The sequence below is a fragment of the Pogona vitticeps genome, chromosome 3, assembly GCF_051106095.1.
Source record: "Pogona vitticeps strain Pit_001003342236 chromosome 3, PviZW2.1, whole genome shotgun sequence".
Taxonomy (NCBI): domain Eukaryota; kingdom Metazoa; phylum Chordata; class Lepidosauria; order Squamata; family Agamidae; genus Pogona; species Pogona vitticeps.
In genome coordinates, this window is record NC_135785.1 from 263,393,977 (window position 1) to 263,406,938 (window position 12,962).

Here is a 12,962-nt window from a genome sequence, read left to right on the forward strand (position 1 = left end):
CTTGCACTAACCCAGCACTCTCCAGATCCTTTGCATGCCAATTCCCGTCTATTCCAGCCATCGTGCAGGAGAAGAGGTGATTGGCAAGCCACGTTGGCTGCTGCTGGTGGGAATGGTGGCCCAGAGAACCTGGAGGTCTGGAGAACTGGCAAAAAATCAGAAAGTAGAGGTAAAGAAAGAGATTTTTAAAAAACTAGCAGTGAAGGTGGACACCACTCATAGTGAAGGTACCCAGAGGTCTTGGTCCTCTCGGTTGTAACTAAACGTGTGTTCTAGGTAAGGTAGAGAAGGGTAAAGTTGTTGACTCATAGAGTTGTAGAGATGAAAGACAACCCAAGGGTCATCTAGTCCAGTGGTTCTCCAACTGGAGTCTCCAGATGTGCAGAAATCTTGGCCAACAGAGCAAGTGGTGAAGATTTCTGGGAATTGCAGTCCAGGGACATCTGTGGACCCCAGTTTGAAAACCACTGCTAAAGTCCAGTGGTTCTCCACCTTGGGTCACTCCGATGTTCCTGGACTACACCTTCCAGAAACCCTGTCCAGCACAGCGATTGGGGATGGCTTCTGGGAGTTTTAGTCCAAGAACATCTGGAGACCCAAAGATGGGAAGCACTGGTCTAGTCCAAAAGGATCCATGTCTTCCAGCCCACTGCCAATAGAGGGAATCCACAGTTGGACCATCCCAAATGGATGCCCAGCATTCCCAGCGTCCGAGTGTTGTAGTCCAAAGAAATCACCTTTCCCAGCTTTCTGTTCTGGACCGCAGGGCACCGCCGTCCTTGATGTCTGTTGCAGGTGACCTCACAGCTGCCCAAGGTCCGGAAGCGCCCTCGGAGGATAGAAGTGCCGCTTGAGACCACCTTCTGGCAACTGTGGACGGGCGCTGACCTGCTGGACGAGAGCAAAAGTTTTATCCGAGACGGGTCTCAGCCGCTTCCTTCCATCCAATCCTGTTCCACAGCCAACGGCTCCGACATGCAGATTCTTTCTACTCTGGACAAGGGCGAAATATCTGCACCGTATTCTCAGGAAAGCTGCTTTTCTGAAGACGGCAGCCGGTCCTCTGTTGGAGAGCTTCTGTCTGTAACCGCTCTGGGAAGTGACTCCTCACTCAACCAGATACTCTTCGAAAGTGCTCCCGAGGGCCAGTCCTCTATGGATCAGGTTCTGCTTGAATCTCTCCCACGAAGTGGGTCGTTTTTAAAGCAACAGGACCCGCTGAATCTGCCGCCACCCACTGAGCCACGCCTGACGGAACACGTTCTGCCTGAACCTCTTCCACCACCACCGAATGACTTGGGGGATGCCTCTCCAGCCGGAAGGCGTTTATCAGGAAAGGATATCTCTGAGAGACCTCCACCACCCTCACCGCCTTTGGCCCAGCGAACTCCCTCAGGACTTCTTCCGCCTCCAAACTCACCATTGCAACAGCAGGACCTGGCAGAAGATGTCCCCACCCCTCATGCAGAACGTCGTGAACCATCTGAGACACTTGTCACGTCTGAGCAAGACCGGCCGCAATCAGTCCCACCGTCGGCCAGCTCAGCTTTTCCAGAACAGAGTTCTTCTGAACCGGACCTGTCGACGGACCCTCATGCGGGAGAGCGTGGTGTGGATGAGTCTTCTCTGCCCGTCCGTTCGCCTTCAGAGGAAGAAGATCTGCCCAACGTTTCCCCAACAACTGGATCCCCTGTTGTCAAACAGGACCCGTTGGAACTCATGGCAGAAGCCAGCCCATCATCTCAAGGGCTGGATTTGTCAGAGCGTCCTTCACTAACTCGATCTCCTCCAGGAGATGCCCTCGGGGCGGGTTTGCGGAGCGGTTCTCTTGCAGCTGAGGCTTCTGAAGACCCAGCTCCACCAGGAAGCTCAGTTTCACAAGTGCAGGATCTGAGAGAACCCGTCTCTTTAACTGAACCCTCCGGAGGGGAGGAGGATCTCTCTGAACCTCTTCCTCCCATCCACTTCCTCCCAGCAGAATCTCTTGCTTTACCTTTCTTATCTGTACAAGGAGAGCATCATCCTGAGTTTGGCCCACCAGGTGGACTTCTTGCAGGTGAAGAGGGCTCGGTTGGGTCTCCTTCATCTTCAGTTGATCCTTCTGCACCAGAAAGATCCCCTCCAGAGGATCAGCATGGGTCGGAACCTGCGCCACCTGCTAGCTCAGTATCCCAAGAACCAAATCAGACAGAAGCTGAACCACAGACCACAGAGTGGCCTCCAGAGCCGAAGGACTCCTCCACCAAGCTTCTTCCACCAACCAGCTCCAGCCAGGAGACCCCGGTGGTGGACAACCTTCCACCTCGCAGGCCCTCCACAGCCCCAAAGAGTTCACTGCAGCTTCTTTCACCCTCCCGGTCATCTTCCAGTGAGCTTTATCAGTTGTTTGCCCGAATCCAGCCAGAAGCTGTTTCTTCAAGACTTTACGATGAACTTTCCACTGATACCGAAATGCTGAGCAGCAGCGCGGAGTCGTTGGCGGCAGAGACGTCGCAATCCTTCTTCATGACCCAGGTGGGCATGTGTGTCCGATGACAGGTTGCAGAGCTGTGTACCCATTACTTTTTTTTTTAATTGAAAACCTGACCAAAAACTAGTTTTACAAAAAAAGCCACTTCCAAGTGGGAGTTGAATTGCTGGCCCTTGTTTTAGAAGCGACAGGCTTGTGCAACTGTTAACCCTTCATCCAAGCTGATTAGGACGGGGAAATTGTGTTGAGTGACTTCTGGGGTATTTCCTGACCCCATAGGACAGGGTTTCCCAATCTTGGGAAGGTTCTTGGACTCCCAGAAATCCTGGCCAGCACAGCTAGCGCTGAAGTTTCCTGGGAATTGCAGTCCAAGAACTTCCGGAGACCCAAGATTGGGAAGCATTGCCATAGGATTTCCAATATGGAGTAGGACCCCCTTATCCACAAGATCAGTATCCACTGATTCACTTATCCATGGTCTGAAAATATTAAAAACGTTAAAGGAAAAATCCTAGAAATATGTTTCCATGGTGTCATTTCCAGAACTGGCCACTAGATGGAGCCAGAGACCATGCTGATGAATAGCGTTCGCTATTAAAATAGTATTTGCTATAATCCACATTTTTCAGCCTCTGTGGAGGGTGGTCTTGGATACCGGTCCTCTGCAGATACAGGGGCTCAACCGTACTGAGGGTAAGAGCTCCTGTTTTTCCTGAATGGGGCCCACTTGCTCATAACCAGGCAGCCACTTGTCATTTTTGGTATCATGGGTTCCCAAAAATAAAAATAAAAATCAATGGGAAATGCCCGTTCATTCAGTCAGCTGGGACAAGAAAAAGAGAGAGAGACAGAAATGTCACTGATTGGTTGGCTGGGACCATTTTTGTCCCGGGTTTCCCCCCCTCAGTGGCAGAGAAAAAGACCCACTGCTGAAATAGGGATACTGTGTTCAGAATTTTGCAGACGATGCTGTTGTGGAAAGTCTCCCTCGCAGGTATAGTTCTGCAAAAATTCTCTGGCGAAACATCTCTAGGAGGTAAAAGGCCCCATCTGCTGGGATGAAAGCTCCAAGTCAAACCATTTTACAAGGGCACACGTTTCAGAGGATGAGGGGAGGTGGATCCCGGCTTGCAAAACCAAATGACCAAAAAAAGAACAACATTAAATTGTTATCAGAAGTTTTGTTGTTGGTTTTGTTGGGACTGTTCAGCAGAGAGTTTATCTTGAGCAGAGGAAAGTCATTGTCAGAAGAGGTCGCCGTGTTAAGTCTGTGCAAGCGTTCTGGGTCGAAACGAGATAAAAATACGAGAACGAATTTAAGAAGACTTTGCAACTGGAAAGTCACCGGGGATTATAATCAGATCGTAGAAGGAGGGGCCTGGACCTTGGCGACCGCTGGCCATATGCCAGCTTTTGGATTCTGGGAGTTGTTCAAAAAGTAACTTTCCCAACTTCTGGTTATTTATAATGACTGTTCATCTAGTCATACTACCAGTACAAGCGAAAACGAAGATTTTTTTTCCAGGGGTGGGGAAAAGCTGTGTAATGGGGATTAGTAATCTCCCTGCCTCCCCCTCTCTTGCACACATACGCATGCACGCACTGCCTAGAACCCAGTGGGAAACAGCTGCAGGACCTGGGGGAGCCCTGTGGACGGATGAAATGCCGCCCTGCCAGGTGTTCAGAGGTGCCCTTTCGGGTCTCATCACAAGTCACCCTGGCATATGATCCTTTTTATATGGAGTTTTAAGAATCATTGTATCTCCTCCAGAACATCAGACATTGCAAGAAAAGGAAAAAACAAACAAACCACACCCTAGCAGCAGCCGCTTGTTATGGCCATCAAGGCCGAGACATGAAGCCGGCTTTCTGGCAGTCCAGCCGATACCCTCCTAAGAGCCGCTGAGAGTGTCACCCTTTTATCCACAGCCTGTTTTTATCTGTTTTAAAATGTCCGTTCGTTTAGTTTCATTGAGCTTAAATTTAATTGCGCTCTGATCATGTTATTTTTTTTTCTTTGTGTTATTGTCATCATTGTGAACTGCCCAGAGTGACCGTCGGTTCGATGGGTGGCATAAAAATTAAACAAACAAACAAACGTGGGAAGGTAGTTACTGAAACCCGTGCCGCGATCCCGTTTGTTGTCTGCAAGAGGAGAGGCGTGGTGGTGGAAAGGATCTGTTGTTGTTGTTTTTTTGAAACAGGATGGGTTATATATCCAATGCCTGGAAAGGAATCTGGGCAACCTTTTGGAAAGTGCGTTCAAGACACCGGGCGCTTTTCTGCTTTGCGCCTTTAACCTCCTTCCATGCCAGGGGGGTCCCTCCTCCCCTCCGAGTGTGGCTGTGTGCGGGGTTCTTGGGCTGCAGCCACCAGGGGTGGTTCGTGTTGGGAGCGTCGCCTTTTGGTTAAAAAATGTGCCCCGTCTCTGGCTTGGGTCTGAAGGTGGACGATGCCTCCGGTCCCCTTCTGGAACCGACGGAGCAGCCGAGCAAAGACCAGTTGACCAGCCCCTCCCACGCCGTGCCTGAGAAATACAGAGGTTACGAAGAGCTGCTCGGGGGAGACCCTGGTCCCGACTTCATTGAGCCCGTGGGTGAGTCGATCCGGTCGGTGTTTCCTGCAAAATTCGAAGCACGGGTCATGACCTGTAAAAAGGACTTATGTAGCTTGGAAACAAATGATTAGAAAAAGCAAAGCAAAGCGTGGCCCTTGTATACTGCCCCATAGGGCTTGAAGCACTCTCTTGGGCACTTTACCATTTAATTATGTAGGTGGCACATTGCCCCCTGCCGATGCCCCCCCCCGGATGAGCTGGATACTCAATTTACTGACCTCAGAAAGATGGAAGTTTGAGTCAGCCTTGGTCCAGCTAACTGAGCCCGTTGGGATCAAACTCAGGGTGTGAGCGGAGTCTTCACTGCAGTACATACTGCAGTTTAATCCCTGCACCGCAGGAAAAGGACCCCATTCTCTCCTATGAGCCCACTCAGGTTTAGCTCTTCAGAGGAAACCTTTTCCTGACTCCTTCTACTCTCGGAAGCATTTTTTGGTGGCTGATTCCAAATTCTAGCACCACCTGTTGGGGGGAGAGAGACACCCGATGATTTCCATCTCTGTCCATTGGACTGATCTGTACGCTTAGTTTTATTTTATGAATTGGCTGTTACGTTTCAATCCAGAATTTGTTTTTAATGCTGTATTTTTTAGCACTGCGAGTCCCCTTCCGTACCTTTTTTTTTGGACAAAAAGGGGTGGTGTGTTTAGGTATTTAATAAATAAATAAACCAACCCCTGCTCCTTGGGAGTGGTCCGACTCAAACGCAGCTCAGCCTGAGTTCTGTGAGAAGTGGGTGAAGAGCAGAACATGCCCTTCTCCTTCCATGATGTAACTTTCATGACTAACAGGGGCAGAGACCTTGGAAAAGTAACTGTAATCTGCCTTACAGGAAGCCCAGAAATGGGACTTTCACAAGATCTGTAGATGCAACCCCCAATAATAACGTTGAGACAACCAACCTCTTTAATGCCACATGCAGAAACATGTCCAGGGAAGAAGGCAGTCGCTCTTTTCAACTGGACCAGAGACTACTTAGTAGGGATGCTGGCAAGTCTTCCAGTTGGAGACCCAGGTCCAACTTTTAGAGCAACCTAAAAGTTGGACTCGACAGTGAATCATGACTGACCAGTACGCACCCCTGCTAACAGATTTGATTCCATTGATTTTCCCATTTCTCTCCTGGCTCTGGTGTTTGCTCCCTTCCACTTCCACATCGAGTTTTTACATGCACTTTCCCCAAAAGACTCATTTTTATGTATACTTTCCCCAGTGCATCCAAAAAAACCACGCTGATCACCATAATCACCCAATCTCCTGAAAAGGACAAAAGCTGATCCCACAGCTATAAATACTCAACTATCCAAACAAACTGCACCAGAGTACAGACAGAGTTCTGATTCCTGGCGAAAAACAACCTTCAGAACACAGCCAAAGAGCCAGAAAAACCCATTAACAACCATCAGATCCCAGCTGTGAAAGCCTTGGAGAATGCATCCATATTTGTTTGCATTTTTTTCAAATATATGCATTCCTGCAAGCTGTTTCTCATATGTTTGACACTCATTTAGTTTGCCTTTTAATACACAGCTTTTTTTCTTTTGCACATGGTCACCTTCCAGAGTTAGTTTTTGTTTTGTGCGTTTTTTAAAAAAATTGCAAACTGCATTATAAAATTAGCAGGAAAATGCACATCTTGCTTTAGAACTGAAAGCGAATTCATGTGGAAGTTTGGGAAGCGCAAATTTCACAACCCCCCATAGAACGCCCAGTCCATTTCTCGGTTTCCAATTTTAATTCCGTTTTCATTTGCACCAGGGATACAGCACCATGTCCAAGCTCTGGAGAAAGCTCTCCGTTACCCACGGGTGTACCGCGACTCAAAGGCCAGGCTTGACAGCTTCCAGAAGCCCTACGTACCTGCTCCAAAGAAGGTCAGTGTGGGCCCAGAGACAGCTGTGCGTGGGCCTTGCTTCTAGACTTTGGAGAACAGAGTCCAAACCCTTGTTGAGCCTTCCGTGTAGATGAAATTGCTCGGGTGGATTGTTACCTCTTGGGCTGAATCTGCTTTCTGGGAAATTGGGGCTTTCTAATAATAAGGACTCATTCAGACAAATTGAGTAGCTCGGATGGAAGTGAGTTGGAAGAGTGTTCCCTTTTCCCTGTACAGTAGGATCCCCTAACTATGGTATCATTATCCACTGATTCATTTATCCACTGCCTGAATACACTAAATAAAAAAAAAAAAAAAAAAAAAAAAAAACCTTTCCAGAGTGTATTTACCAGACCTCCCGGGTCCTGGTCTATCACTCTGTTTACTACACCACATGGCAAAGTCTACTTATTTACAGCTTAGTAAATAAAGAACATGGGCTTAGAGGATTGCAGGAGACAAAGCTGAAGGTACTCTGAATTATCCAGCTATCAGAAATCTCTAACTATCCAGGGGACCTTTCCTCCCATGACTGGCTTCTTGAGGGCTTGAGTATTTATCCCTTTGTTTGACTGTCCCTTCCTTCTGTCTGTCCATCATCAACTCCTCCCTTCCTTCCCATCCATCATCAGCTTTTCCCTCCTTCCTTCCTTCCTTCCTTCCTTCCTTCCTTCCTTCCTTCCTTCCTTCCTTCCTTCCTTCCTTCCTTCCTTCCTTCCCTCCCTCCCTCCCTCCCTCCCTCCCTCCCTCCCTCCTTCCTTCCTTCCTTCCTTCCTTCCTTCCTTCCTTCCTTCCTTCCTTCCTTCCTTCCCTCCTTCCCTCCCTCCTTCCTTCCTTCCTTCCTTCCTTCCTTCCTTCCTTCCTTCCTTCCATCCATCCATCCATCCATCCATCCATCCATCCATCCATCCATCCATCCATCCATCCATCAGCTCCTTCCTTCTTTCCTCTCGGGATCCTGTACTTGTCTGGCTTCCCACTCAGAATTGTAACGAACAAGAACAACAGCTGATGAATTGATTTGATTTAAAATCTGCTAATTCTTTTTGAGAAGGTGAGCCAAACCGATGATGTCCACCAGCAGGGCGTTTTCTTTTCTTTACAGGTCCCAAGGGTCCCCCCTCAGCAGCCTCGAAAGGACAAGGCCGAGCGGCTGGAAGAAATCCTCCTGAAGATGAGACAGCCCACCAACATTGTCCATATACCTTTAGGTATGCACTCAGCTCGGGCCTCCGGTGACGGTTTCCGATCAAGGCAGTGGGGCACCCCACCGATATTTAGAAACGGTCTTCTACACTGTGCTGGGTTTTTCTGGAAAGAGAACGGACCTTTCAGTGTTATTGTTGGAAGCTTGGGGGGTCTGAGCCCTTTCTGATGGAGTCTCACCCCCTTGGCGAATCTCCCTTGGAAAGCAAGCACTGTTTCACTACATCTCTTTCCGAAACAAGAAGGAAACCCTTCAGATTCAATGAAGACTCTGCTTCTGTGCCAGGTTTTTGTTTGTTAGGGGAGCAGTGCTAACACTGAAATCGCTTCCATCTCGGGAAGTTTTTCTGGCTCTTCCACAATGGAATAAAGCAAAAGGGCAGTGGGGGGAACCAGTCACAGCTAACAGTTTTAAGAAACACAAAGAGCTTGGGGTGTGTCTGTTTGAGTGTGGTTTGCTGTTCTTTATCAGTTAGTACCCCTTTAAGCCTAACATTGTCGGGACGGCAAAAAAATATTCCCTGCACAATCGGTTATAGCATATAGGGGGGCAAATGCTGTTCCTGGACAAGCCCACAGTTAAAATGCCAGTGTGATCTTGTGCAGTCAGCGCTTCTTGGAACCAGTGGAGTGTTGGTGTGTAAGAGGGGAGTGGTGGGGAGTGTGTGCAGCCATGGTCCAGCTAACTCCGCTGCTCCTCGTCCAGGATGGGAGAAGCTGAATTTGTTGCACATATCCAGCACAGAATAATAAAGGAGCCTCCTGGCGCAGTGGTTAAACTGCAGTACTGCAATCAAACCTCTGTTCACAACCTGAGTTCGATCCCATTGGGCTCAGGTAGCCAGCTGAAAGTTTGCTCAGCCTTCCATCCTTCAAACCTGATTTCAATCCCAACGGGCTCAGGTAGCCAGCTGAAGGTCAGCTCAGCCTTCCAAAGTTGGTAAAATGAGTACCGACCAGCTGGATTAGCAACTAGCTATCTGGAAGGGGTGGGGGATGTGTAGCCTTCATACTTAAATTGTAAACCGCCCAGAGAGTGCTTTCAGCACTATGGGGGCGGTTGTATTAGCCACCTGATCCGCTTTTTGCTTTGCTGTAATACTAACTTAATGTATATAATTATGTGATTTGGTTCTTCCAGATGCTGAATTTGCAGTGCAAGTGAGGTGCGCACAGAAAGGTTCTCTGACATTGCTATTTTGGAAGGAATATGATAAAATGGCTTGTTCCGTTCTTTGCAGTGTGCGTCTTGCGGAAGAAGAAGGAAAACTGGCGCCAGTATCGGGAGGCTTTGGCTCTCCTGAAGGAATTCCGAGAGGAGTATAAAGTCACCGTGGCCTCCTGCAGGAAGGACAGCGAGTCCAAAACAAGTAAGAAGCTTGTCGGCACTGATCAGGGGACTCCAAACCAGATGCTTGGACCTCTTCCTGAAATCACGGTCAGCGAGCCCGAAGTGGAGGAACCGCCAGCAGAAGTGGGGCCGTTCACCGAAGACTTGGAAGCCGAAGACCTGGAAGAGTCACCCAGTCCGGAAGACTAGGAACGATCGCTGCATAAAGAACTGGAGCACAATTTCCTTCCAGAACCTCCAGCGAGACCTGGCATGTTGACCCATCTGGAGTCCCGGATTCAGAAACGGCAAGAGAAAAAAATGGATGAAAACGAGCAGGGATACCCTGAAAGGGAGTTTTGGAACCATTTCTCCACCTTGATCTTGCAGCCTTGCATCTTTACAGAAGGCAGAAACTGGAATAAAAAGCTCCTGCATGGCCAGGTCTCTGGTTTGATGAAATGGTTGCAGCCTAAGGCACCCCTTCAGGAGAAGCCACTGATGGAGACGGGGCTGAATGATGGCCGTGGTTGACCAGGGGAGGCTTCGACAGACGTGAGGGGTTAAGCCACATAAGCCACCACATTTCCTGTGCCTTAGTATAGGATAGTGAGGACCACCATCACACCCATACCTGGTGGATTCATAAAGATCATCCTGCTTCTTTTTTGGTTGCCTTAAACCACGCAAGTCAAGGATTGGCCCAGAACAAATCTGTCCTGTAAACGTCTTTTACTAGGCAGTTGTATTCCCTTTCTCGTTTGCTTTTGAGACATTTAAAGGCCCTTTTCTGTCAGGGTGTGGCTTTAGAGAAGCAATGAAATTAAATATTTAATCTTTAAGAAGTCTGTGCATTTCACGGACTGGTGTATGTACCAGATTTCCCTCCCAATGCACTTTTTTAAACTAAAGACAACAAACAAATCAAGGTGGTTTTTTCACATCACGGTTAATTGACCTGCTTAAGGCTCGGCTACATTACCATTTCAGGGTTTTTCCAGGGATTATCATGATCAATGTTGAGTTCTTTCCTACCAATTTCACACTGGCCAAAATCCTGTTGCTTAGTTTTGTAAATCGTACTAGAGTAGTTCTACTGAATCAGTGGGACTTGGTGATTCAGCTTCTCTGTATGTGCCCATAATTCAAATGGGCCTACTCTGTGGCTTACTTTAGCATAATCAGTTGTAGGAAGAGTTGCTTCCATTTCAAGCAACAGAACTTATGGAGGAGCTGACTTACGAAATCATCGACTCAGCGGGCTTTCCCTAGTGCGACTTATTATGCTAAACGACAGGATGGTCATTAATTTTATTCTGCTTGCTTGGCTGGTGAAGGAGGAGGTCTATATTTGTGTATGATTAGCAGCACATTGTTTGGGTTTTTGACGTGTGATTATTAGATTGGTGTGTCCTAGAATATACTGACAGCTTCAGTGTTTGTGTTATGCAAATAAGCAGGATCATGCCTTTCCCCTACAATAAGCACCTCTCTTCGTTTTATGGAAGATTTTTTCCCCATAGTCCCATCAGATACAGCGCTGGTTCAGATCAGCGCTGCGTCAAGTACAATTTTATAAGAGGAAGTTGTTGAGGATGAAGAGAAGGGGTGAGGAAGAGGGTAGTAACTTCTGACTTCTGATCTCTCCTTCCAACCCTTCAAGAAAGAGAAGGTGGTCATATTCCTCGGTGGGTACCTTCCCCACTCCCTATCACTCTCAATCTGCTGGAGGAAAGCCGTAACCTAGCATTTGAATTACACCTATGGGTGGTGGCCAAAACTTAAGAGTCTTTGCATCCAGAGCTGAGACCCTGCTTGTGTGTAGTAACAGCTGAACACTTGTCCTGTTGGTCCACTCCCGAGTCTGTGTAACAGCAATGCTAAGCACGGACCACATTTCATTCTCACTCTCTCCCAGGTTCAGGGTGTCTGGGTGAGAAGCACTGTCTCTTGTGGGCATCTCTTTGTTTCTGGGAAGAGGGAGAGCCAGAAAGCGCCAGTGCTAAACAAGCATGCATTTGCTGAGTCAGTTCCTCAAGGTTTGACCAGTTTCCCAAGATTAATCTGCTCTCCGAAGAGGAAGTAAAAAACAGGAGTGCCCTTGCCTACACCACACCATAGACTGCCTCGAAACCTTAAAAAAATGCTTACAAAATATACAACAGAATCATTTTCTAAAAGGGGTATTAAAATATAGCACTGATTCAGTTCGGGACCACAACATCTGTCAAATTCTTGGAAGGTGGTGAAAGTAAAGGGTGGGAAACAGGCTGGTGCTCGCAGGGTGAGAGAGGCCCAGATGAAAACGGTACTGATCGGAGGGCGATGGATTCTTGCAGTGGGGCTAACTGAGCAACAACAGCAGCAAATTTAGGAGTGGAAATTGGTATTGGAAAAACTTCCCATCAACCCAAATCGATGCAGGATAACTTCCCTGTGTAGCAGCTCCCGAGTTGAATCCTCCAGGGTTTTATTAAAGCATGAAGGAGCTGGTGGTTCCCTTATTCAAAGCGGCTCAAGGTCATTTCAAGCTTTTCTTTCCCTCTATCACCTGCCTAGAGAAAACAGCTTTCCATCTGTGAGCAGTGAATGCTATCACTTTGGCACTGTGGGAGCTCTTCTGGGCTCAGAAGAATCTGGGGATACTTCAGAAAGAGGATGGGTGGAAAATGCAAAAATAAACAAGGTTGCAGGTGCTGAATGAAGAGAATGAAGAACTGTCCTCTAGGAAAATTCTCAAGACACAAGGGGGGGGGGAGGAAAGAAAGCCCACAGGAAAACGTTTGTGCTGGTTCTGTTTGAAACGTCTGAACCCCAATGGGTCTACAGCTGATTGCAATAGAAAACCTCAACTTGTTTTAGCTTCAGGCAATAGTTTTACATTCCTCAAGCAAGGACAATAATAACTTCCCTCCTTTTTGACAAGATAGTTCATTGGAAATGCTTTTTCTTGTGTAAACTTTGCAATTTGCTGGGGGGACGGGACAAAATCTACTCCCCCCCCCCAGCATTCTTACCTCTAGTCATAAAAGGGGGGGGGGGAATACTAGTTCTGAAAACTTCTCCCTTCATGTCATTTTGTTATTGTGTAAGCTGTATTTTGTGGGACGTGGTGGCGCTGCAGGTTAAACCGCAGAAGCCTCTGTGCTGCAAGGTTGGAAGACCAGCAGTCGTAAGATCGAATCCATGTCATGGAGGGAGTTCCTGTTGCTTTGTCTCAGCCCCTGCCAACCTAGCCGTTCGAAAGCATGTAAATGCAAGTCAACAAAAATAGGTACCACTTCGGTGGGAAGGTCATGCCATTCCATGTCTAGCCGCACAGGCCATGTGACTATGGAAACTGTCTTCGGACAAACGCTGGCTCTACGGCTTGGAGACGGGGGTGAGCACCGTGCCCTAGAGTTGGACATGACTGGACTCAATGTCAAAGGGAACCTTTACCTTTACCTAAGCTGTATTTAGTGTA

General features: G+C 47.9%; 2 protein-coding genes across 2 annotated transcripts in view; one reads left to right on the top strand and one right to left on the bottom strand.

The window, feature by feature from the left end:
* Positions 1-10,439, top strand: part of XRRA1 (X-ray radiation resistance associated 1) — a 36,268-nt gene extending 25,829 nt beyond the window's left edge. Inside the window, exons 13-17 of the mRNA XM_078390234.1 lie at positions 796-2,514; positions 4,916-5,066; positions 6,846-6,961; positions 8,066-8,171; positions 9,408-10,439. Of these exons, the coding sequence (XP_078246360.1) occupies positions 796-2,514; positions 4,916-5,066; positions 6,846-6,961; positions 8,066-8,171; positions 9,408-9,706 (2,391 nt within the window). The 3' untranslated portion in view covers positions 9,707-10,439. The remainder of the gene's footprint in view (positions 1-795; positions 2,515-4,915; positions 5,067-6,845; positions 6,962-8,065; positions 8,172-9,407) is intronic.
* LOC110078166 (sialidase-3) overlaps positions 1-12,962 on the bottom strand; it is a 94,053-nt gene that overhangs the window by 54,205 nt on the left and 26,886 nt on the right. The gene's annotated exons all lie outside the window — the stretch shown is intronic.